This window comes from Dromaius novaehollandiae, chromosome 2, assembly GCF_036370855.1.
Source record: "Dromaius novaehollandiae isolate bDroNov1 chromosome 2, bDroNov1.hap1, whole genome shotgun sequence".
NCBI classification, from domain to species: Eukaryota; Metazoa; Chordata; class Aves; order Casuariiformes; family Dromaiidae; genus Dromaius; species Dromaius novaehollandiae.
The window spans coordinates 144695087-144721882 of record NC_088099.1 but is presented as its reverse complement, the minus strand read 5'-3'; the positions used below and the strand labels follow the sequence as shown (position 1 = coordinate 144721882).

The 26796-nt window shown below is 38.1% G+C and overlaps 1 protein-coding gene across 8 annotated transcripts in view; it reads left to right on the top strand.

Annotated features, from left to right (window-relative positions):
• Window positions 1-10903: 10903 nt before the first annotated feature.
• The window catches only part of VPS13B (vacuolar protein sorting 13 homolog B), a 483999-nt gene continuing 468106 nt past the window's right edge, over window positions 10904-26796 (top strand). For 5 of the 8 annotated variants that reach the window (XM_064507673.1, XM_064507676.1, XM_064507674.1 and 2 more), the window contains exons 1-3: window positions 10907-11126; window positions 11821-11998; window positions 19259-19402. In XM_064507673.1, coding sequence (XP_064363743.1) covers window positions 11852-11998; window positions 19259-19402 — 291 coding nt within the window. In that variant the 5' untranslated portion in view covers window positions 10907-11126; window positions 11821-11851. Of the gene's footprint in view, window positions 11127-11820; window positions 11999-19258; window positions 19403-26796 lie in introns of all 8 variants that reach the window. The other 3 variants (XR_010388021.1, XR_010388020.1, XM_064507672.1) reach the window with 3 other exon arrangements.

Below are 26796 nucleotides of genomic sequence, written 5' to 3'. Positions count from 1 at the left end.
AGTGCTGCTGGTTTTGCTTAGTGATGGGCAGGAATTTCCCACCTCAAAATCAGAGTGAGATTTCAGTCAAAATAAAGAGGGACTGCTTCACTTCCTGATGGACACCAAACAGCCCAGTGTTGAGGAAACTCATCTTGACCAGGTTCTAATTGTTGCTGCCAGATTTGAAGCGGTCTCTGGGCCTGGGATTCCACATGCCGGGTACCTGCGTAGCCCTGGTTGTCTGTCTGTCTGTTTCTCTCCTGGGCTGTCTCGCTTTCAAAACGTTCTGCAAAGTCTTCATTTCATTCTGCATTAGAATGAAACCAAATGCCAAAACCTCAGAATTTTTCACGAAACAGAACCCTTGTTTTCTGGCCAGCCCTATTATTGAACCTTAATATGATACAACATGTGTCCATATTTGCACACATGGTCCACAGCCCTTACACATGTGTAAATCCTACTGAAGTCATGTATAAAGGACCAGGCTCTACGGCTGTTATAGAAAAAGTTCATGTTTCACTTACTGATTGGTATTCTTTGAAGATATTACATTAAGAGTAAATATAGAGAAGTACACGTTATATGCAAGATTTTCAGACAACATTTAACTTCCACACCAGAAGGTCACATCTAAGGCAATATGGTCTTGGAACAAGTTCAAAGTTGTCACACTTGATAAAAATAGCTTAAAGGGCACATAACTACGCTGGAATACGGGAAAACAGTGGAACATGAGAGGGAGAATGATTGAAGGCCCCATTACTAATTATGTACATACTTTGCTGCTATTGAAAGCTAGATTTCCAAACATGTACATAGTACTTAAGTTAAATAGAAGTGCAAGCAATTAAAAGACTATAAAAGGTTTTACATAGCTATATATCTAAGGAAATAATATTTTACAAATATAATTTGCTAGAATAATGGAAAATCTTTGACCAATAAACAAACTGAGGATAAATGATTTTTGTCCCTAGTTTCAAAACCACATTTATGACATTTACATTTTTTTCATTATCATTATTTATCTTTTTATAAGATTTTCTTGAAAAACAAAACCTAAATATTTATTTGATTAATATAAGCCCATTACTTTTCTTTATTTTTCACTTTTTTTTAACTATTGGAGTCAGTTGGTAAAGAAAAATAGTTGATAGTTTCCCGTAACATACTGAAACAAGGACAGATGCAGACAACAAACAGCTGAACTTTAGGAAAACTTAAATTTTACAGGAGGATCTGTTGGGCTGTCTTAGCTTGATTTTGTGCACCATAACCAAAAGGTTTCACTGAACTAACTTGTGAAATACACATTGTATTAGCTCAGCAATCATTAGTCATTAGGACTGTGTTCCAAGTACTGGATATCTGCTAAGCCACAGCCAAACCTACCAGTGATATTTCAGTCATGAGTTTAAGTGACCATAAAATAAGATCCAACAGCCCCCCTGCAAACCCATTCATTCACATGAGAGTCCCTCCAAAGGGCAGGTTGTTTCATAGCAGGGCACTCGGTTAAGTCATGGGTCAAATGCTTCCTATGGAGAAAGCAATGCTGTGCATTTTCCAGTTTAATGTTTGATTTATTGTATTGTTTTCTTCATTTTGTCTCTTTAAAGAACGTGTCCTGCAGAGGAATCCTTTCCTTTGGTTTTAATGGAGACATTTGCTAAATTTTGCACATACCTTTTGATGACTGATGGTACAGTGCAATCTTTGGGACAAAGCTTCAAAAAAATGAACTTGAGGATTTTGTAATGCAATGACTTTGAGTCACTTCTACCTATGATTAATACATCTAGGGTTCAATAATGTCTTAATCCTACTTATCTGAGTGAAGCTCTTAAAGATGAGAAAATACACTCGTGCTCTTCCATTCTTGGAAAACATCTACTAATTCATCTGTATTCTTTCCTGTAGAGATATTGTCTCAGATACAGTCTTTTTTGACCAAGTTTGCAGTCAAAGGATGCTTACACAAATTACCAGGATTTGTCCACAAAAAAAGTATATTTTGTGACAGTGACAGTGCTTTTGCCATAGCAATTAGGTACTTAAAAATTAAAAGTATCCCCTCAATCAGAGACATCCGAATGCAGAGTATCACATACCTTCATGATACAAATAGTTAACAGGAAGATTTTATGTCTTCAATGATTAGGGAGTAACTGATAGCAAAACTGCCTGAAAGCCACTCTAACTGGGGATTAAGAATAACCGAACTCCAGGAGGTGCAGTGAATACATGGAACTCCCTATACCATCCTTTAAAAATATATAACCAAGGGAAAAGGTTACATTATATTACAGCAGAGAAGCAACAATGTAATTTATGCTGCTCAGTTAAAAAGCATCACATTTTTATACAATAACAAAAAAGCAGAGAGTCTGAGTCATTAGAAAAATACTTGCACAGCTGGTAAATTGTATTTTCTATGGACCTTACGCATGTGATTCTAAGCGCTAAGTATACACATTATTAGGGTCAATCCAAATCCAGGCTGTTGAAAAATCCAAAGTGTTGGAGGATTTAGGATCTTCCTGTGGATTTTGTTGTAGCCTCCACAATCTATGCTTTCATTAAAATAATATATGTTCTAACTTTCCAGGTTCTGAAAGAAGCCTTTACAATGTTAACCAGTGCACTGTCTCACAGGCTGTATGGCCAAACAGACTGAAACAATACTACTAGGATATGTAAAGTAATGAAAATATTTGTTCTGTATTTTTGCTTTCTTACAACGCATTGATCACTGATTCAGAAGCAAGAAACTACTGAGATATGACACTAGCTCCTCATTCATTTGGAGGTGGCAGTGTTTTAGTGGTTTTAGTGCTAACCGTCCATGAAAGAGCACAAAAGGTAGCATGTCCCTGGAGAGCAAGACATTCACAGTGTGTGTCTGTTATGACTCAGTTAACAGCACTCTGCTTCGTTCTTTCCTCTTCGCAAAGTGAGAGTGAAAGAGTCCACCAGAAGTTTGTTTTTTAGGGAAAAATGACACATCTGCTGTCCATTCTTTTTTGTCTCCGTGTCTGGAAAAAATGCTTCATTTCTTGTTGCATCTGGACATGGACAGAGCAACTGGAGGTACTCCCAAATCCCTGAGGTTTCTAGGATGTTTTGGTTTAAACTCCTGCTCTACTCAGAGTTGGTTTCACCTACTTTTTCAGCCATATTTACACACTGCATTTCTTTTGGCTGTATTTCTCTGTGGCCACCATATCCCTCTCTTTATCTAGGGTACAATTCTGAGAACTGCAGCATATGAGAAGGCCTTTACTCCTCTTGCCAATTCACATAGTCTACTGCTGGGAAGCTCCTGAGCTGGAAGAGCTTCATACATACCTTTAGAAGCCATATAACTCTTCATGAGCCAATGCCCATTGCTTTTAACTTAAACCATTTTAAAGATCATCCAAGTAATGCAAATTGGATCATCCCATTGAAAGGATTTTGCCACCAAAATTATTTGCATTGCAGCAGCAGCTAACGCTGCAGTCAGGAATCAAGCTAATATTTTACAAGCCACTGTACAAACCCAGAACAAAAAGACGGTCCCTGCCTGAAAGAATGTACAACATAGAGGTGTCATCTGGCTTCCTCGGATGTAAGAGTTGGCACGTGTTTTGTTCACCAGCTTTGCCACAGGAAAAAGGTCACACTTAATTACATCCTAAGGTAACAGATAACGGGGAGAAATGACAGATGGATGGGGAGCCCAAGGACATAATCAGATGACATTGATCCACCAGCAAGTGAGGGTATCATTTCACTTGCTCCTAGCTGTTGTCACTTTTGTAGACATTCTGGTGACAGTGAGTTTTAAGAAGGAAGATGAGAGAGTACAGTGAGGGACTTTGTAGATGTTTAAAGCCTGTTATCTCCTTGCATGAAAGACTGCTTAGGAGAAAACACAAAAAGTTTGAAAACTTTAGTGTGTGGATAGTGATTAGCATCACTGACAGAGCAGTGAGTCTGAATCTGCAAGAGCAGAGGAGAGAAAGTAGGGGTAATGTGTTTGAAAGAAATGAAAAGTATTGAAAAAGAAATCTTTATCCTTATTGAACTATTGAATAAGAAATCCTTATCTACTGTGATAAATTCATGCAATTTAATGGAGGGATACAAAGAGGAAGTTGATGTGTTGTAGTTGAGAAATAGCGTAGATCTGCGTTTGTCAGGACTGTGGAAAAGGATGCTGCAGTACTTGCGACATGAGATGGTAAGAACATGGACAAGAACTTTTGGTAATTAATAGGAGCTGCCTCTCCTTCAGAAGTCTTCCCTTAGTAAAATTTAGGTTACCTTGCTAGTTTGTCTAGCTTTTCTGAATCAAATATCCATCCTTATTCAGTATCAGATTTGTATGCTTGAAAGAAGCAAATATACTCTCCTGTGAAATCACATTTTCTCTCTTTTCACACAATTTGTTTCTTGTTGGAGAAGAAATGCTGTGAAATATGAGAGAAAGCATAGGTATGAAGAGAAAATAGGCTAAAATGACTCGATTTTTCTAGGCAATTTGTGAGCTTAATTAAAATGGGAAGGGATTATATCAGCAGCTGTGTCCTGTCGGGGAGAGAACATCTTTTCAGTATATTGAATTGTTGGGTCTAATTTGCATTTCTAGAAATGGTAGTTTTTTTCTGAAACACAATAAAGATGATGACAAAACATCTGGATGTTTTGGGTGTGAGATCCATTACTGTAAACTAGGCGATTCATGTGGTCTGTCTTTGAAATAAAAACCAAGGATTCAGTTTTGAGAGTGAATTCTTTCCATCTCACAGCCTCTAACAAGCATGACATATCTAAATAAAAGTTGAACAAGCTCTCAGAAATCCAGTGTCCCAATGACAGAAAACTTTACTTTTGCAGTCTGTATCACAAATAAACTAACAGAAATACTAATAGTCTCCATTAACCATATCCTCTTTCATTCTCACCTAGTTCTTGAGAATTTCCATTATGGAGCGTCATTGAGAAAAGAGGAAAAACTATTACTAATATTAATCTCTGCAATATCTCACATATTACAATAATCTCTCACTTAAATCATGTCATAAATGCTTGTATACTTTATAAAACAATCTATCAAATTTTAGCTACTATTAATAGTCAGAGAGGTAAGTCAACATTCTTCCCATCTTTCCAGGTTTTGGTTTATTCAAATGGCTTTACAGAAAGTTGATTTGAACTAAAAGTTGGACTGTATAATTACCATCCTTCATCATTGGACTGAAGAATGATGTTCAGCTGTACATGTTCACTGTTGTGGCTGTGTGATATAAAAAGCATACTCAGAAGTTCTTTTGCATAATGAATATGGCATGCTAGAAATCAATACCAATTACTAGTGAGTGGATTAAGTAAAATTACGGACTGTCAAACTCCTTGTAATAAAATATAAGATACGTAATACTGTCATACTCCTTGAATTTAAGATTGAAAGTAAAAGCTTCCACTTTTTCTGACTATCATTTCATACCTAGATTAATGTTTGGTTAGTAATATTGAATCCAAAATGTGATGACAAAATGACCAAAAGAAAAGAAAAATAAACAGGAAAGCAGATAACTGATTAAAGCTACCTAGATAGTTAGTGAGGAGCATTTGCTTAAAAGCAACAACGAATTCCCAGTGTCTCAAAACTTCATATCAAAACAAAAATGTCTGAAACTGAACATTAGATGGTGTATGTATGTCCTAATCACCTTTTCCAGGTCTTCCCTACTTCCTCTTTTTTATATTCACTTTTTCCGTCTTCATCTTCGTTTTAAATTGAATTGAATCATTAGGCTTCCTACTCTGAAAAGAGTTGAGCCTTAGTGCACTCTCCCTTCTCATGTCAGGGCATGGTCACTCATTACCCATCTTTTCAGGCTGTCGTACACCTCCTCCTGAGCTCTCACTACATGCACAGATATTTTCCCCATATTCTGTGTTGTGTTTTCCAGAGGTAGAGGAAATCGTTGCAGACAGCCACCATTCTTGTGGAAGTGAGATCCTTGCAGCTCTTTTATACCTAATCATTTTTGGAGAGGTGAGCAACAGCTACTTAACTTCATGACAAAACATGTCAGAAAATCATCTCACACTAATTAATGCCCATACATTTTTGGAGAGAAAAAAATAAGTCTAACTAAGGCCCCCAAGTTATATACTAATATGAATAGCTACAGAAATTACCAAAGGTCTGGAAATTACAAAAGCCTCCCTCATATAAAATATCTAAGTATCTTGATTATATACTTCACATATTCTCTCTTTAGTCCTTTGTATTTAGTCTGATTTCAATTTATACAGTCCGATTTCAGTGTTAAGACCCATGTTTACTTATCGATAAAGTCCACGAAACCCAGGAGATCACTGGTGAAATAATAAACATTTTATTCACACAGAGCTGTGCCAGCCAATCAGATTGCAAGGGTGGTTTTTGGCCCTGACACAAATTTTGTTGGTTTTGCAGTTCTTGTAGCTGTTCAACATGTCTGATATTCATTAATATCAGCTCTACTATATGCAAATCAAATCTAAGTATATTTTCATGTACGTTAAGAACAAACCTTAAAAAGAGGGTTTCTACTTCAGCTCCTGCAGAAATGTTCCTGGCTCCAGCTGCAGGACAAGCTGAACACAGGGAATCACAATGTCACTGCTTTACAAAGACACTCATTCTGCCAATAAATAAGAAAGACAATTGGACTTTAGTGTAATTCAAGCAAAAATGTTTTTTGCCATTTTGCCTCTAAAAAAACAAATGATGATACAAAATGAAGCTGTCGGTAAGTTTTTATCTGTCAGTAATATGTAATTTTTTTAAACCATGAAAAATTATAATTGTAGCACAGTATTTATAAATATATTTCTAAATATTCATTTATAAACATGATATATGTATATTTATATACTTATATTTATTATACATCTATATTTAGTATATACTTATGTATACTTATAAATATATAGCAGAGAAATATATTTATTATAAATATATAGCAGAGAACAGTGATCATTTAACTCTTGAAAAGCAGGATTATTTTAAAAGAATGCATGCCAGAAGTTGTCATTAGAAATACATATGTTTTGCATGAACAGTTCAGCAATAGTCAAGCAAAAACCTGTGTGAAATCTTTAGTCCATAAATCTCTTCATGCCTGGAGGCGGTAATAAATTACATGTTTCTTTACAAGTATATTTTGAAATTGTCAAACATACATTTCTTGTACTGGAACCAGAAATACTATCTTCTTGGCTGACTTTTTTTTGATGTATTCTGTAATTAGGTGTAAAAGTAGAAGATATCTCTTTATACCCAAAGGCTACATAAACCCTTTAGGCATATCAGCATGAGTAAAATATCTTGATATAACCTAAGATTTTTACTATTTAAAGAAGGATACTTCTTCTCCTTTGTTCGTAACTCTACAAAAACTTAGTAGAAAAAAGTAATTTTTTCTTTCACAGGTGATTCTAAAATATCTCAGTATTCTTTATTTAGGGTCACCAACTCTTTCTGTGCTATCAATCTGATGCCATTTATGGGGCATCTCAGTAGGCCACATAAAGAAGCACAAAATAGCAACCTCTTTTCCCACATGGGTAGACGAATGGCTTCTTGGGCCACTGCCTGCATCTGTGCCATTGTACTTGGATGCATCTGAGCAGGACAGCCAGAAACATCCCCCAGGACAGGCAGGCAGACAAACTGCAGTTTGCCAGTTCAGTTTACCTGTTAAAGGTACCCAATGTTGCTATGGGACATAGTGAAAGAGAAGCTTAGAGGATTAGAAACCTTTTTTTTTTCTCAGTGAAAAAATGGGAGTTCCTTACAGGTTTTCCCCAAACCTCTTTGAGGGTTACCTCAGATTCTCTCACTTTGTGCAAACAGCCTGACCATACATCCAAAAACTTCTCACCCTGCTGCCCCAGGCCGCCTGATGGACAGGAGGTGGTCAGACACCCAAGCTCTGTTGTTAGAAAAACAACAACTTTCAAGCACCAACATCAGTGTAGGGATCTTTCCAAAATGGTGCTCAAAAGATTGGCTCGAGTTTATGAACAGAAAAGCTAGAAGGGATCTAATTTGATTACACAATACTTTTTATCTAGTTAAATGTCTAATTTCCTTGTTTTTCTCCTTGACTGCAGCCTCCGGCAATGGGATAGCCACTTAATCATCCTCTACCTTTCCTCATCTTTCCTCATTTTTTCTGAACTCTATTTTGTGCTTCCAGGCCTTGGTCCTACTTCTGCTGCAGAAAATGACAAATCATACATAGCAGCAATGACACTGAAGGTAGTACATAGTTACAGTCTCTTTTATCAAGATACCATCATGCACAGGTAGATAAATTTCCTGAGAACTTTCTTGAAGTCCTGTATCTTTTCACTTGTGGCCAAACGTTACAGAACCTTGCGTACCCTTTCCCCACTCTCTAGCTTAAAATATATATATTTTTATTAGCTTTTAATGTATTTAGAATTACTCAAGAAAATGACAACGTGGAAGAACAAGATGTGCATATCACTGGATCTGCACTTTTTGTTTATACCTATCTTGCATGTTTCATTAAATTGCTGAGATACTGAACAAACTGGGTTAGCTCAGGCAGCTGCTCTACGCTGGCATTCGCAGTAGACATGCCATTGCTGCTTTAGTAGGCCCAGGTTCATGACGCGCACTGTCTACCCGTTACCTGCAAAGTCCCGGTACACTATGCTCTCATCCCCTTGTATCTGAAGGACTCCATGTAACTCTCTCTAGCTACTTTCATTTCATGCCATTCATTTCCTTTGTTAGAAAGATTGCTTCCCACATGATCCTTTCCTCTCATTTTTAATATTTCTTTTTCTTCTGTGGGAAATAAATTATTCAGGGCGTCAACATACTTCAACTGGAACTGAGATGGAGGTGGTTATAATGAAATGCTAATAACTGCCAGGAAAATTACAGAGTTGTTCAGAGCCATTAGGTCTGCCAAGCAGCTGCCAGCAGCACTACGTGTCTCCCCTACTCTTCTTCCAGTTTACTGATTTTCACCAAAATAAATAAGGCGTTGTTCTTCAATTCCAAACTTTTGGAAAACATTCCAGCATTGATTGGATGTGTCATTCAAGTGCAATCACATAACGGACAAACAAATGGAAGACTGTTTTTAAGTTGAATACAATGGCTTTTGATGCATGTTTAGGGCATGCTTCAACATTATACTTTATCTGTTGGCACATACCTCTGATGTGTCGATGTAACTCTATAGGGAGGCTGTGCTATAAATGAGACTGATTCTATTCACATGGATTATTTCACTGAGCTGGCTTGCAGTGCAGACTCCCAAAAAGTTGTATCAGTAAAACTCATCACTCCCACAGTTTTAGCAGAAGGATATATATTTGTAGTCGTGATGAACAGGAACCTCATCAAGAAACTTTACACCAGGAAAATTGCAACTTAGAAGCACATCCTTAATTAGTGATCATTGATGTTAAAATGTTTCTGTCCCTTACCTGTCTGCTACTGTCTCTCAGCTGCAGGGTAACGTCCCACAGTTGGTGGATTTAAACTGCTGAGGAACAGTCACACACTGTTTTAGTGTAAGCTGTGGAAGTGGTGACCTTTGTCATAAGGATAAAAGCAGCCCAAACTGCTTCAACTGTTTGTGAAGTGAATACAAATGTATGGGCTTTGATTCATGAGTGAACGTGGCATACTTAGCAAGGTGATGGTTTATCTAAAAACGTGGTAAATTCATGATTAACTCATGGGTATATCAGAGGCAGAATGGATAGCTAACTCATCATGCACTGCAGCGTTAAGGCCTTGATTAGCCCTGCCAGATTTCAAATGAAATATTGCCACTGTAGTTTGAGTAATACTCAGGATTTCACTGTTTAGGCCCTGCTTCACATGAACTTACTCCACATGCCATATATTGCTTTCAGCCATATAACTACACTGTACAGATTACATACAGGATTTCAAGTTTTCATGAGGAACATAAAACTTAATGGGCACATCACAGACCTTAAACCCCCCCCCCCCCCCCAAATTAAGAGGCCTTTGTAAGAGGTTGTTTGTTATCTGTATCAAAGCAATGCCCACAGGCACTGCCTGTTGCACTACACTCTGAAAACACATAGGCCCATGGCCTATTCCAGATCACCCACATGCCAAACCTTAAGGAACCTATTAAGTCATGTACTTCAAAATGCAGATCCAAGGCATCTGCTTGCTTGCAGGAACAACCCCTCAAGATATCAAACTCTTGAGAGCTGTTGGGGAGGGCTATTTTCCTATGAATAATGTATTGAGAAAGGTTCTGGGCACGCAGAAAGTCAGAGATGTCCAATTAACTTTCTTCTCACCTTCAACACTGTGAACCTAAGCAGCACTTCACTCAAAAGCAAAATGCTAAACATGTTTCTTTATTAGATGGGAAATAACAGGTTTGCCAGCACAGAGATCCACCCCCAATGTTTGCTTGCTGCAGTCACTCACCAACACAATGACTCAAACTTCAGAACGGGGCTTGGCTGAAACCGCACAGCCAACAGTAGTAACTTGTCTTAGGGATTCATTTTATTATGTTTTAAAGCCCCCCCTGCCCCCAGCAAAGCAGCCGTCCTCGGGGTTTTTTTTCACTTCAGGAAAATCCAGGCGGCAGAAGGCCTCGTTCTGCCCCTGCGTGTGAGGAAACAGCAGACACGTCTGCTGCACAGCCCTTCCCCAGCTACCCCGCCGCTCCGCGCTGACCGGGGCCCGTCCCGCTCCCCTCAGCCTTCTCCCGCCCACCGCCGACATCAGCCCCGCCCCGCCCACCTCCCTAACGGCCACCAGCGCCCCGCCCCGTGCCGTGCCAGTGCTCGCGCGCGCGCAGGAGCCTCAGCTCCGCCCCCGCGCTCTGCTACGCCTTCCAGCCATCCCTCTCCTGGCAGAGCACGTGACTCCGCGGCTTCAAGCCCAACGTCCGGCCTCGCCTCGGTGTTCTCGCCAAACCGTTCCGCCCGGTGCGTTCGGAGAGCTTGAGGTGGCGGACGCTTGAGGTCAGTACACGCGCCGCAGAACCCGGAACTGCCTCTGCGGCGGAGCCGGAGCGGAGGGGCTACCCGCGCCGGGCTCCCGCGCCGCCGCTGCCGCGGTGAGGGGGCTGGCGGCGCGCGGCGAGGAGGGCGCGCGGAGTGGGGAGGCGGCGCGGGCGCGGCGGCGAGGGGACTGTGAGGCTCCTTCAGGGGGCTGGAGGGGAAGGGAGGCGCGGCGGGGGGGGATGTTCGCGGCGGGGGGGAGCGGTGTCGGACGGTAACGTAGGTTCACGTTGGGTTTTGGCGTATTTTGGTTTGCCTCGAGGCAAGGGCGGCATCAAGCTGAGCGGCATTTTTGGTAGATGTGTGTTATTTGAGATCTAAGACCTGTGGCGTGTTTCTCAGGTGATGTTTTAGTATGGCCCGTGTTAAAGTGGCAGGGTTTGTATAGCTCTAGCTACAATAATTCTTTAGTTAATTTTAGTGTGAAAGCGTGATAGGCTGTGTCCTCTTGCTTCTCTGTTTCTGTCTTCTTTTTTTTTTTTTTGTTTTTTGTTTTTCCGTGAGCGTGCCTCCCTCTAACATATGTAAACTGGAAATTCATGAGTGCAAATGGATGTGTTTTCGTCTTGAAATATATGTAGTTTTTCTGTGTAGGTGTATATATATGTGTACATGCACATACTATGTTTAGAAAGGAGAATTTGAAATATTTTTTCATATTGCCAAACAATCTGACTGTTGCTTTATTGGAAACTATGTTGAGAGATTTCTAAGTAATATCTCACAGTGTTTTTTCTTTCTTTCCTCTAGTGCTTTGCCTGCAATACAGAAATCTTCCAGAATGCTGGAGTCCTATGTAACTCCTATTTTGATGAGTTATGTGAATCGCTACATAAAAAACTTAAAGCCTTCAGATCTACAGCTGTCGCTCTGGGGAGGAGATGTCGTTCTTAGTAAACTTGAATTAAAATTGGATGTACTTGAACAGGTATGATACGTTTACAGTTATGCTATATGTCTTTGATTTAAAAGAAGTTGACTAACTTACATTGTTCTGCACAGATAAGCATTCATTTAGTATTCAGTGTGTTTCTTCCTATGTAGATACCTCCTTTTTTTTCCACTCCTCATTTAGTTATTTTTGTTTTAATTCCATGCCATTTGCATACTCTGCAAGTTGTGGGGTATGAAGAGAAAGGCTTTTTTATGGACACATTTCTTCTTTCATTGAGCATTGTTTTACAGTACAAACATTTAACTAAATTGCCCTCCCAGTTTTATTTTACTAATGGCCTATAGTAACTAATTCAAAATGTAACAAACAAAAGTAGGACCTCTTTTAAATTATGTATACTAAACGGATTTTTGTTCTATGCAGTATTTTATGACTCCGGTCTTTATCATTTCAGTTTTATCTAAACATAAAAGTAACTGAGGGACAGTTTTATCAGCTAGTTTCTGTGAATTAGTCCAGAGGCGCTGTAAAACTTAAAAGTTGACAAAATAAAACGCTCGATACAGAATTTTGAAGCCTGTGGTTTATATGAACAGGGTCAGACTTGAGGAACTGTTTCCTTCTCTCCGTATCTGAACTTTAAGGAGGTGTGTGTGTGTGTGTGTGAGACAGATAAAACTGTTCTCTACTTCACATGGTGCAGCAAGTCTTAGCTAGAGTCCTGGGTCCAGATGTAGTCCAACAGACGGAGCTGAGAGAAATGCAACAAAAAGTAATAGGAGATTTAGACAATATGGCCCATGAGAAAAGACTGAAAAAGACAAGGGTTGTGTTAATTTTGATATAATAAGATGAGGAAGCAGTTCTGCATGCTTTCTATGGGTTGGAGAAGAAAGAGTGGATTAAACTGCACCCAGGGTGTTTACATTGGATACTTGGAAAAAACTTTTCTTGTGTGTTTTTTTTTTTTTTAAATTGGATGATGAGGTGCTGGAGTCGAGTGTGGAGACTGCACAGTCTCTATTGGGAGGTGACCTTTTAAAAATGTGAAGGAAATATTTATGGCTAACTAAGTTTATCTGATCCATTTCTAGAATAGCAGCCAGTCTTTCAAGAGACCCTGTCTATTTTCTGTGTTTCTGTAAAGAACCTGATTCCTCCTCTTCCAAGTACTTGGTGGCTTCTGTATTTTCTTTAAGGCAACTACCTTTTAGTTCTTCAGTTTCTTGGTACAGCTTATTTATGTAGCTAATGTAGAGGACTACAGTTGGATGCGTTCCTCATGTGAATATTCAAAACCTTTTTCTAATGTGTGTGTCATAGACTCAAAGAAGTGTTGATTGGAAGGGAATTCCTGAGGTCATCTAGTCTAACACCCTGCTCTGAGCAGGGCTGCTGCCAGCATTAGGTCAGGTCAGCTTTGTCTGCTTGAGTCTTGGAATCTCCAGCCTTGGTTGTGAAAACCTCCTCTTTGGAAAAACTGTTCCTGTACTGTACTACCCTTCCAGGGTGAAGTTTGTCCTGATAACAAATGGTGACTTGGATATATCGAATTTGCTATATTGCCTGGCCCCGTTAAGAGTTTGTGTATCACCTTTGTAGTTGCCTTTCAAAAAGTTGCAGTTTGCTGCCTGGTTGCTCCTGGCCTCCTCTTTGCCTGCCTGTGTAATGGTTGGGTATATAGGTGTCCAGTGCAATCTGTTGCTGTCTTAGCTCTGGTTACATGAAGCAAATCTTGCTTCATATACTTGTTTTTCTCCCATTGGCTTGAATGGGGATGTGAATATGTAGTGAAAGCAAAGTTTAGCGCAACCATTTTTTTTAAAAAAATACTGTTTGGCCACATGTTTATGTAAAATGTAGTGGCCTGAACTTGGCTCTTACTATGCTTTGGAGCCTGCCTTGGACCTACAGAGTGTTGTTAGGGTGGCTCTTGCAGAAGCAATGCTGCTTTACGCCTGCCTGATCAAACTCATTTTCAGTATGTTGTACTTTGTAATATCACATCCCACAGCCTTTGCAGCTGGCAGGGAACTCACTTAAAATACTAAAGTCTGTAAAAGTTACCAGTATACATTATTTTATTTGGGTTTTCTACCTCTGTGGAGCCAGAATATCCAAAGTTAGTCACTTTCCCTGTGATTCTCTTTACTTTTAACATCCTTTCTAGCCTGTGCTATTATCCCCCATCCCTGCTATTTATCTGGTATGAGTGCAGTCTTAATTACATGACTTAGTGATATCACTGGCATGTACATTTGTATCCAAATCCTATCTGAAGCCTTGAATATTTTCTGGAAGATTCCAGCCATTCATGGAACTATACATGACTGCCTGGGAACATTAGCACAGCTGACAAACTACCTGGACAAAGCACCTTATATCAGATCTGGGAAGAAATCTGTGTTTTCTCCCCTAACTCTTTGTACTTCAGCTGATGTTGAGGTTCCCCTTATCAGGCCATCAACCTGAATTCCAAAGCACAGATAGGAACAGATAACCAAATGTTGTCTGTCTTCTAGAAGATATATTTTGAGGATATATTGAAAATCCTTATGAAGGTCTGTTCTGTTGATGCCAAGTTAGAAACAGTATCTTTTGAAATCAGTTATTGACTTACAATATTTTTCATACGGAAAGAGAGAACATTTCAGTACCTGAAAATACTTCACGTTTTTATATATATTTTATGTATTCTCATTAAACTAAACTGAATATTATTGCATCAACTCTCCCCTCTGCCCCTTTGACAATACTAATTTTGTAGTGAAAGCTGAATGCTGGTTTGCATTTAGATTCGACCTTCTAGCTACAGTGTAGCTTTCATACATAGTCATGTCACTCTTTGAATATTCAGTTAATTCTGTAGTAATTATCTTAGTTGACGACTGAATCCAATACAGTTAGGATCTCTGAAGAGATTTTTGATATTTGTCTCTTTGCTATCCTTAGTGATCTAAGTACTAGAAGAATAAATGTTCCTAGAAATTTTCTGTCTAAGCAAAATAACTGATAATTGTATAAAGACTCCTTTCAAAGAAAGTATTTTATATTTAAACTTTAAATTTAAGTATTTTTATAAGAAAGCATTTTAAATACTTTTGGCAACTTTTATATAAGGTCATTGTGATATCAGAGGTAAAGGAACTAGCTCTGATCTTCCCGACTAGCTTGTGTGTTGTGTTTCTGTTGACCCAGTGGTACAAAAGAAGAAAAATGCATGTTGAGTTTTTCTTACTATTTATTGATTTCTATATCCATAGCATCATAGCTCATTATGGTAGCTGTTTAATTAACTCAAAGGGAAAAACCTAAGAGGTCTTTGATAATGGACAAATGATGATTTGATCTAAAGACTATTGAGTTTTATTGTATTGTGGACTACTGTGCTTGAAAGACTTTACTGTAATGTTCCCTCACTTCTCTGTTTCCTGGGCAGCACATCCACAGAAGTGAAAACAAGAAAGCAGGGAGACTAGCTCCTTAGTGCAGTCCCTATCAAACCTTTTTGTATAGTGCAGATGGTGCTAATGCAGACACGGTTCAAGAAAGTAACTGCAGTTAAGACCCAGATTTATCCATACCTTCTAACAGTTTCATGCCATATCATAATTTCTGAAGGATTTTTATGGTATTTTGAAAATGTAAAGTCTAATCTATCGTAGGTGGAAAAAGACTGTAGTCAGGATTTAACGTAATACTTAATGAAAAGAAGAGAGATTCCACAGGAGAGGAAGAGAAATGAATAAAAATAGTCTTTATTATCTCATATTATAAACAAGTTACTAAATTTGGCACAGACATTTGTTTTATATTGTTTACCGAAGTGGCATAGCAAAGATATCTTTGCATTGCTGTAAGGGAACTTGCTTGTGCAATTAGGATGGCGTCAGAAAACATTTGTATCAAAATTCCTTTGAAACAAAAGAATTTTATTTTCTAAATCTGTAGGAGTTCTATGTCTGTGTGCTTGGCTACATCACCTCATTTTGAAAGCATTCCTAACTTTGTTCAGTTTTTATAGATAGCTAGACAAAAATCAGATTGAGTTAAATCCATCTAGCAAACAACAAAAACCAAATCTATTCTAGAATGCTTTTTGAAGAAAACTCCTAACTTCCACATATGAAAACAAATCTGGATCTAAATAGACATTGCAGTATTGATGATTGGCATTAAAATTTCATATCTGAAGAGTTCATTTGTATTACTGTTAATTTCTGCCAATAATAGCTTGCTTTCTTGATGTGTGAAAGCTTTGTCTCCAGACTGTAATGTATTTTAAGATTGCATGTTTTTTCGATCATTTATTTTCTTGGCCCCCTACAAAGCTGCTGGATATAGGGTAGTTTGTCATTTATTATATATCAGTGTAGCAACATCTATATTTAAACTGCCTTGTACTTGTTTTTCAGTGGCTTTACTTAAACTGTCTGGATTAAAATTTTTATTTGTGCTGATTGCATGCCCAAGGCTGTTTTTAGAATGGAAGGTTTTAGCTAAAATCGTTCAGTATATCTATGAATGAGCTGAAGAAAAAAACACTCTGTAAACCATATTAACAATTTCTTCAAACTGTTTTTATGAGAAGGTCTGAACTGTTATCTCATGGGAAGCAGGCTTGAAATTAGATGTGCAAGCATGGCCAGGGTAGGGGCCAAGAGTCTTCCTAACATTAGAGAGTGTTTGTTTGTTTAACTTCAATCATGAAAGCTCATTAAATCCAAAAAACTAACTTACAAACTGAAAGTCGTACTTTGCAAAAAGTAATTATATCTTTGTGTAGCTGTCTTCTCTGAAGGTTATATCAGCAATCAATATACTTCATCTATTCTCCGCTCTTAGATGCTAGATGAACTTTTTAGTGCTGCTAATAGAATGGCTGAGGTGGCATAAGCCTGAGAATGGAGAGACTATTCCTTAAAATTGCTTCTTTTGGCAGGACTAAATAACTAAGACTTGATTATGGTTTCAAGAACGTAGGGGAGTAATGATGGTAGTGAGCTTCACAGAAATAGTCTAAAGGTGGACTTATGCTATATGTGAAGCATTAAATGCAGAATTTAGATATCCTCACTTTTCATGTGGAACCTCTATAAAGCAGAGATAACCCTAGGGTCAAGCAGTGCTGGGAAACAGGCTCTCTGGATCCACATCTAGGTGTCTGTATCCAAAATTCCCAAGCAACTTGCCTGCTTGTCCTGAGAGCTTCACAGGCTTTCATGTTTGACTCCTGCTCATTCCTGTGAGTGCTCAGTCAAAGCTTGTAGGTGCCTAAACTGAGCCGAGGTGCAAAGGTGCTCAGGTCCCTGTGTTGCTCAGCTTGCCAGGGAAATTCTGAAGTTCTGAACGCAAGTTTAGTCCCTGACTTTAGGAAAACCCACCAGTAGTTTTAGCCATATGAACCTAATGGCCAAAACTTTCACCTGGTGTATGGGAGACTTAGATTCATTTATCTTCTCAACCTGGAGTTCCCAGCATCTAAGAGAAAGACCTAAACACCAGGTTATAAGCGACTTCAGGTGAAGACAGCCATTGTTTCTTGCTATTAAAACTGGAAATGTGTAGCCAAAAATGTCAGGCTAGGAGACCAGAGGAGCAATAAGGAGGTGTATCGTCATTGAAGCCTCCTCATTAGAACACTCAGTAGTGAGAGTGATGAATTAAATTCTGACATATTATCCAATTTGTTGCTTTGTTTGGCGTTAAAAGCTTATTTTCATTATTTTAAATCTGCTGTTTCTAGTCCTGGGACCAGGTCTGTAGCCACAGGTGGCTGTCCGCTCTGATAAACTTTAAGGTCATGCTTCCCAGGAGAGTCTGAGGCTACTGGGAAAATCCTAGTGCTCTGGATCCCACACAGATGGAGGCATCTAGTGTGCTCTCCAGTGCCTCATGCCTGAGGTCCAAAGAGTTTAGACAAACCGGTGCCTTGTGTTCTCTGACTAACTGCATGCAGCAGCTGACTCACTGGGGCTGTCCCACAGAGCTGAAAGCTCTATGTTGACCGTGTAGAGTGCCTAGGCATTTGTTAGGAGTTCTGGACTGACTAGCTAGAGCTAGGCATCAGTTTTGATAGCAGTGTAATATCTGGGTTAGGCCTCCATGAGTAAGAGTCTTGATTTTTGCCAACGAGGAATTTAATAACTTTGTATTTACTGAAGGGTTTGATGTGAATAGGGCAATGCCTTGATTGTTGAGAATGAAAAGACAACAAGAAAAATGGACTAGCTCCTGCCCTAGTGAGTGCTTCCATCCTGATCATCAAACTAGGTGAGGGTTCTGAAGAAGAATTAATATGACATCATGTTTAAGATGTCCTTTTTAATAACATAAACCAAGGGTCCAAATTAACGTAGCAGTTCTGGCATTCCTAACTTAGAATGTCTGGCTTAGTAACCTTAATAATAACCATTTCAATTGTTATTTTGGTTTTCAATTCATATTGTAAGTTGCATTGAAAACAAAGTATTTTACATGATGATGATGTTGAACAGATTTACTGTGTATAAAACATGTATAGAAATTCTCATTTTTAAGTCAAAATGTACCAAGTAAATCTTTGCTTTATGAAGTAATTTTGATTTGATTAACCTTTCTATCTTTACTACTGTTCTTCTGTATGGCTTGTTCCCTTAACCTCAAATGTTATTTTAACACTAGAAGAAAAGACTACAAACTATACTTACATAAAATAAGGGGCGCATATAAACATGGATCTAACAAAAAAAAAATTTTTGTTAGGAAAAAAAAAAAAGCAGCTTTAGTGAAGTGCTCCATATACTTTTGTGAAGACCATTCATTTCTGTTTGTAGCTGATCTTAAGAGCACCGAGCTCTTACAACCTAAAAGTACTAAAATATTTTCGGAATAAAATGTCTGTTATGTTCCAAATACATGCTCTTCAGAATAATGCAGGTTGTATGTCAGTTTAAGTATTTACTTCCAGCTCGTTCATTTCTACTTGCTGCACTACTTGCAGTAATGACGTGTTTTGCCGTAGCTTCATGTGAGAGAGGTTGTTTTAAACCTTTTGTTAACTATCACAGGCATGGTAATCCAGATAATACAATTAGTCTGTTCAAAAGAAATATGTGTGTGCAAGCCATTACCAAGCCAGTTGCCAAGCCCCATGGCACGCTGCTGACTTGAGGAGGGAGAAGGACCTTTTTATATTTTATGCTGGAACTTTTCTTTTCTATGTTATGAATGTGTCTTCTTGATCTTTGATGTATTTCAGTAGTTGATTAGTTAATCCATCAGTTTTCCCTTTTTTTTCCTTTTTTTTTTAAGGAACTGAAACTACCATTTACTTTTCTAAGTGGTCATATTCATGAACTTCGAATTCATGTGCCATGGACAAAACTAGGATCAGAACCAGTGGTCATCACTATCAATACAATGGAGTGCATCTTGAAGTTAAAGGATGGAGCTCAGGTAAGAAACATAATAAATGTATTTCCAGAACTGAGAGGCTGACAATAATAATAGCCTATAAAAATAATTTCTCCTTAAGCCATCAGAAGCATCTGATGTGCAAAATTGTAATCCCTGTTACTGTCTCAGTGGCTAATAAATGTTGTTTTTCCTATAATGGTTAATATTTTCCTTGATACATATATTTGATTCTTTATTACTATAATGGTGTTCTTGCAGATGTAAAAGCAGGTTAATAGCACTCTCTGGCAAAATTTTCCTATGACTAGACAACAAATGGGTTTCAAGAGCAATATAGCATCCTAAGTACTTCCACTTAGCACCAGCAGTGCTGGTTGTTTGAGAAAGTTTTGTGCAGCACCACTGAGCATTGAGTATTTCTAAAAGATGAGTTGCTATTATTGGTGGAGTGCTTTAAAGTTCCTGGAGTGCGAGGTACATGCAAGGCTTTCTAAGGGCATTTGTTTAGTTGTTTTTTGGTAACTTCTCACTTATGCCATTTCACAGGCTCAAGAAAAACTTTCCTCTGCCACAGGAAAACTGAAATAAGCAGTGGCTTGATCTTGCTATACTTCTAACTTTGTCAGTCAGAAGTACTTGGATATGTTAACATTGAAACTTGTTTTTTAGTCAGTGTGGTTCTTTAGGGAGAGATTTTTTTTGTTTTGTTTTTTAAATTCTTGTTCACATTTTAATTTCAATGTAGAGTCCAGTTACATTAAGGATCCTACAGAAGAGACAGTTAACTTATACAAAGCCTGCAGATCTTTGATAGCATGCTTGACGAGCTGTAAACATTTAATATTAATAATTAGATATCTGACAGCAAGAGCACTGGGGAGTGCTTTTCCATTATGTTTGATAGTTCTTGTGATTCTTTCACGGTTCTAGAGTTAAAAGGCTTTTGTTAGAGCAGAACTCCCTAGTTCTAGATAAACCGCCCACAAAGTATATGCTTGTGTTCTGTAGATACTCTTAATCTATGTGCATGGATGCACATGCATGTACACCCATGCACATACTAACAGCCAAATGCTAAGTACTTTTCTAATGTTACGGTGAGATTTCAAGGCCCGATGTTGCATGAGAAATGCGTTTTAGAAGCAGCAAATTACAACTAATTATACAAGCTGCAGAAGAAGTTTTGTAGCACGTGACTCTGCAACCCAGAACTAATATTTGATGTTAGACCGTTCAGGTGGCTACCGCTGGAACGATCAGATTTCTTGCTTGCATGGTATTTGAAACTTAAATTTTGTGGTGCATACAGCAAAAGGTCAAATGTCATGAATGTAAAGCACTTTCAAAACAAGTATTTGTTACAGATGTTTAAGATTCAGAGGTAAGAAAGGATTTTTGAAAATTACAAGTGACGTTTGGACAAATTATTCAGTGGTATGTGCACCCAGGAGAGTAAAATTTGGATCTGTGCCATAGTAGGATTTATCTTTGACTAATAAGAATGTAAATGAAAACACTTTTTTCTGAGGATATAGTTTTAAGAAGTTGAAGGTTTGAATTTTATTTCTTAACTTACTATTGGAAAATCTTTTATAAAAATGCAATGTTTTGTCAAATTCTTGTGTTCTAATATCTACTGTGTGACTGTACAATTTACTAAGACCATTCCTTTTATCATAAAAATGTGTAATCAGTTAATGAAAAACCTGAATGAAACAAGTAGAATATTCCTATGAAAAATGGTAGTAAAATAAACTTTCAGTGAATTTAGCTCTGACTGGAACTGTTTTGTCAAGAGCTTTGTATCATCAAAAACTATAATTAGCATGAACGTTTATGGCCTTAATCCTGCATTTCCTTCCCTTGGGCAAAGCTGCTTATGAACGCTCATATGATTTTTGCCTGAGCAAAAAGTTCAGTTTTTGGTCTCAATTTAGTGTGATGTATCTGTCCACAGAATGCAGGGGAGAGGTATGGGCTTTAGTGGACACAGCACTGTTTGAAGGTACTGTTGAAGGGACCCCACTGAATTTTGTGAATGGTAAACTCCATCTCTCATTTATTTATTTGAAGAGTTTTAGAAATGCTTTTGTACTTTACTTCCAGTGATACTGTTTCATTGTTGGTTTGGTTTCATGGTTAGTTTGATTGGTTTTGTTGTTGTTTTTCTTGCTATTGCAGCATCTCCTCAGTTGAGATAAAAGTTTGGAGTAGACAGTAAGATGAGCAGTAACGGCTCAACTTCTGCTTTTATGCTAACATTCTTCTTTTCTAAGGAGAAATGTTGTGTAAGTGATCAGTTTACCCAGCAATATACAAAATCCACAGCATAGAATACTATTTTTATCAAATTTTGATGTTTGAGCATTTTGGAGTCATTGTTTTTTTTTCCCCTCTCTTCTGTGCTTTCTAGCTCTTGTTTCTCTCCTTCTCTGCAAGGTAATGCTACCACTTCCATAACTGGTGGAAGTGTTAAGTAAATGTCTACTTTATAAGAAAAGAAAACTGTACCGCACCAGTAACAGAACTTTGCAGTGATTAAAGTGGTGTTTTATTAAATGTGTTATGGATGTAGTCTATAAATTTGGTTAATGCTAGTAACTATAGTAAAAATCTAGTGTGAGGCATACTTATGCCTCATACTTATTATGTTTTGATGTCTGTCAGCTTAATGTAATGCTGCTTGTTTTATGGCTCCTGAATGTAGTCTTGTACAGCATGGTCATCTACAGGTGGTTTAAGCATGATCACTTCTAATTAGGTTATCAAATTCATGAAATAGGTTGGCAAGTTTAACCGAAATGCGTCAGGCTTCAAGTGAATTTCAGAACCACTTTTACTTGTCATTTTGTTTACTTGTGGTAATTGCTTCCCATGAGATTGTTCTTAATGAGTGCCATATATTGTGATAGAGAGTGGGTAAAGTTCCATTATTATACTATTATAACTATTTATGTTGCTATACATGAAAGCTTAGAATTTCTATCTAGAATTGAAGTCTCCTTGCTAAACTTCTTTTGATGTGGTTTTCCACCCTAGACTTTCCATCTCTCTCTTTTTTTTTTTCTTCCTTCTTTAAATCCTGTTGGACCTGTCTTCTTGTCCTATGTGTCTAGACCATCTGCAGCAGGCTGCTAACTTTTTTCTACCCCTCTTTTCATTTTTTATTTATCTATTTATTGAAAAGCTATTTAAGTTTCATTTCTCTCCTCTAGTCTCTACCCACAGTACCTCTGTCCCCCCACCAAAGGCTTTAAATTCAGTCTGTGCAAGTTGGAAAGGTCAGGCCAGTATCTGTTTCTTCCACCTTAAAGGCATTATTAGAACTAATCACAAAACTAATCTTCCTTATGTTCAACTGTGAACTCTATGGTTTTCAGTCTTGGAAAGAACACAAAGGAGGACATTCAAGGAGAAATCTGTTAATCTGTATTACCGCTTTACTTTTGAGTCCTTGTCTTCAATCAGGACTCAGTGCAGCAAGAATAGTTTATATATATGTGTGTGTGTGTGTATATATAACATATATATACACATATGTATATATGTGTGTGTAAGACTGTCAGTAACTCAGAGATTATTAATTACAGAATCAGAAGATTGATACAGGCCCATGTAGGGGCACAGGGAAACCAAGTAGTTGTTTGGATCAGCATATAGGCAATTAACCACTATTTCTTTTTTGAGACCTTGCAGAGAAGGTTTTGAATGAATATAATAAGTTTGTGAAAGCAGTGGGAACAGCTCCTGAGCATGATGGTCAGAAGAGCAGAAGCACACATGTTCTTATTTGAAAATCAGCAGAGATCATCATCAAGGAATGCTGAAAGCAGGGATTGATCTTGATTACAAAATGATTGAGATTGTTGATAGGGTGTGCAAAGAGGTTATGAATGATTTTGCAAGTGAAGACAGGAGCCTTATATTTGATCGAGGTATAGTTATATATTTGCTTACGTGATAAGGCTAGCTCCAGTTCTTAAGCTATGGTTTACTATTTTCCCCCCTCTTTCCTTGAGCGGTAGTAATTCAGTTGTGTGTGGCTGTATGGACAATCAGTCGGTTTTTGTTGTTTGTTTGTGGGTACGCGTATGCTGCTCAGTGACAACAAAAATATGGTAAAACTCAAAATCAGAGGATTACTGAAATTCTTTTAGGGGCCCATGTTTCTGCTTTTCATTTGCTCCTGTAAAAGCTTAAGGTGTGTGTGGTTTCTTAATATTTTCTTTGGTACCTATGCATTTTAATAGTGGTATCTTTTTACTTCAGTAAATCTGATCTTCATCTTGAGTTCTTACATTTATATGCAAAGTTTAAGCAGAAGAGTAGATTATTTTCTGTAGGACAGTTCTCTAACTACTTATGTCTTCAACTAATGTTGCTTGAACTCATAATCTCAAGTTAATGACAAATATGAAATTCTGTGGCATTTCAAACCACTTTTATGTGTTTTAGTAGCTTAGTATAACCAGTACCAGAACAAAGGGGATGTTGTCTCTTTTTATGTGTGTGTATATACATAAGTATATATAAATAATAACTTTCTGTATCTTTTAAAAATTCTTTTTGTAAATCTGAATTTACAGCTAAAAAACTCAGTTGTCTGTGGTTTTAGGGTTCAAGGTAAGAGTTATGACCCATTTAGACCAAAAGAAGTCTTTAGTTCCATTTCTATCCTTTCTGATTGATTTCCTGTAAAATAAGAACTAATTTTTTTTTTTTTTTTATTCTGAACCTCTTCCTTCATACTCAAAGTTGGTAGACTACTTTGGCTGCAGTTAATGAAACTTCTAAGTCAATTTTAAGAGCATTCATCCAGATACTTTTCAACTTCTGGAGGATGTTGTCAGTGCTGACATTATCTGTACAATTTAATTCATAGGTCTGTCATCTAACTGACATATTTGTAATGCCAGGCACATGGAATGAGGTATGGGTGAAATCACTGCCTTGAAGAGCAGTTCTTGGTTTCTTGGTTTCTCTTAGTTTATTGTGGATAGACCCTGTAAACCCTTTTTCCTCCCCCCCCCCCCCCCCCCTTTTTTTAAGTCCTTTTCAGGGCTAATTAATGGTGATTTCAAATGTTTGAAACTGATTGCTATAAAAGCTGTGAACGGTCCCATTTGATTCCTTCTGTGCTTATGCCTGGCCTTTGTAGAGCTTCCAGTGTTGACTGGGCAGGCATAAGCAGGCGTGCATGTGCTGCTGACAGGCAGTGATAAAGGGGCATTACTGACCTGCTCCTAGGGCTTAGTCTAGGTGAGCGAGCCTTGCTTTTAGGTGTTTCTGCTAAAGACTTCTGATAGTAAGCACTCTTGCTTTCTCTTCCATTCAGTACTGGGTGACATCTTCACAGGCAGCATCATACCACCTGAGAGGGACTATCTGTAGTGACAAAGGGTGATCATCTGTCCCAGTATCTCAAGAATACTTACAACTCTGTTCATGCCAGAAGGGGTCTGACTGGGAGGATGCTTTCCTGAGCAGCCAAACACGGAATGACAGAGCAAGATGGAGAATGTATGAGTACCTGGTGCAAGAAAACTTGCTGGTGGCTGTAGCATTTTCTCCCAGTACTGTATGTTGTTATGACAGTACACACGTGTAGGGAAGATGTAAACAAAGTATGTTTTCCTTTCCTTTTGCCAGCTTGTTGTTTAAACGCTCCTCCAACTGGCTGAAAATTGAATGCCTACAAGAAAGATTGACAGTTTTATTCCTTGAAATATTTAGTCCTGTAGATGTCAACATTATTCATATTTAAAAAGAGAAACCAGGTACACTGTGTCAGGCATGTTTATTGTGGTAGCAGATTCAGGAACAGAAAAGCAGTCAGAAATGTATTTTGGGCTGTATTCTTACTAAAGAGCTCAGATTTTGAATGCAATTAATTTCAAGAGGGGAAGTTGTTAAAATCAGCCTGGTCATTATTACAAAGTGTATTGAGATTATAAAACACCAATATTTTCAACAGTTCTGTGTTCATGTGGTTGGTTGTGTTTTTTTTTTTTGTGTGTGTGTGTGATTTATAAGTGCAATGAAGAGAACGCAGGGTAAGGATACGGCTCTAATGATGTGTGCACGTTGCAAGATAAGGAAACTGCCAGGAGTTGTGTATGTAGCTCGCCCCGCCCCCTCCAAATGCTTGTAGCAGCTAGGGCAATAGCATCCAGTAAATAAGTGTTGGCTTCTGTGTTGTCTTCTGAACAAGACCTTCCCTGTCTATGTCTTGGGTTGTAGTTCAGATCAAGATTACACTTTAGAAGAAATCTGGTTGTCCAGACTCTCTGTGCTTTGACTTCCATAATGGAAGGGTCTCGAACGTGTGCGCTGGATAACCTTTTGGATGAAACTAACCTGGAAAGTGTACTCCAGGAGCATCTGCAATGTGCTCTAGCTGCTAAATGAAATTACAAAGAACAGTTGTCTAGTGTCAGTTTTTAATAGAATCAATAGTCTGTCACACTTGTCACTTTTCTTGATTCGTGTGATCACCAACCATTGCATGCTCTCGGAACAGGAGCACAGTGAATCCTACTAAACTGGCTGAGTGTTTTTCAGAAGTTTTTCTGTCTGTGTAGGATCAGAATGTTTGGGTCATATTTAGTGCCAGCTTCTTTGCTTTTCATAATCTTTACATATCTTGGACAGTAATCATTTCATGAAATAGCTAATTATGAGCATTAGCACAAGCACTTTTTTTTTTTTTTTTTTGTAAAAGCACATCCTTTTAGGGTTTTGTGAGATTACTGTAAACTTGTATGTTCCTTTTATCCAAGGATTCAGTAAAAAGCTTATGTGGTAAGGAAGCAGAGTCTAAGCTTCCAGAATGACAGATTGTATCACTGTTCATTTTTATAATGATTTAAGTAGCAAATATGCTTTTCTTCATTGTGCTAACAGTCCAGAATTTCTCTCTCAAACTGAAATCCCTCTCAGACTATGAGAAAAAGGAAAACTTTTTTCTTTTAAGTGTTAAACAACCCTTCCTCCCAACCACCCCAATTTAGTTGTCCTTTAAATTCAACAAGAAAAGAAATTTATATATTTATGTATAAATATGGATTATATATATTAATATTCTTTATACATATAGGTGCATAGTAACTTCACTTTAACTCCCACATCAACTGTCACTGCTGAGGTTTGCAGCCTGAGATTTTTTTTCAAAAGCTAAGTTTGAGTTTGCTTCCCAGCTCTGTGTGAGAGCCTGTTCTCCTTGTGGGCAGCCAGGAGCCTGGAGCGCGGGTGCTGGGGCAGGAAGGCCAGCATGCGGATGACAAGCATCAGCACCACCAGCATCCTGCCGTCAGCTGGTCTCTCTGTCAAAGTAGCTGTGGCTGAGGGCTTTTCTAGTGGACAGCTGGTTTCCATAGGTTCAATCCTTCGTTGCCTGGATGGTTGGGATTGCCATTTTTCTATCTGAAAGAATG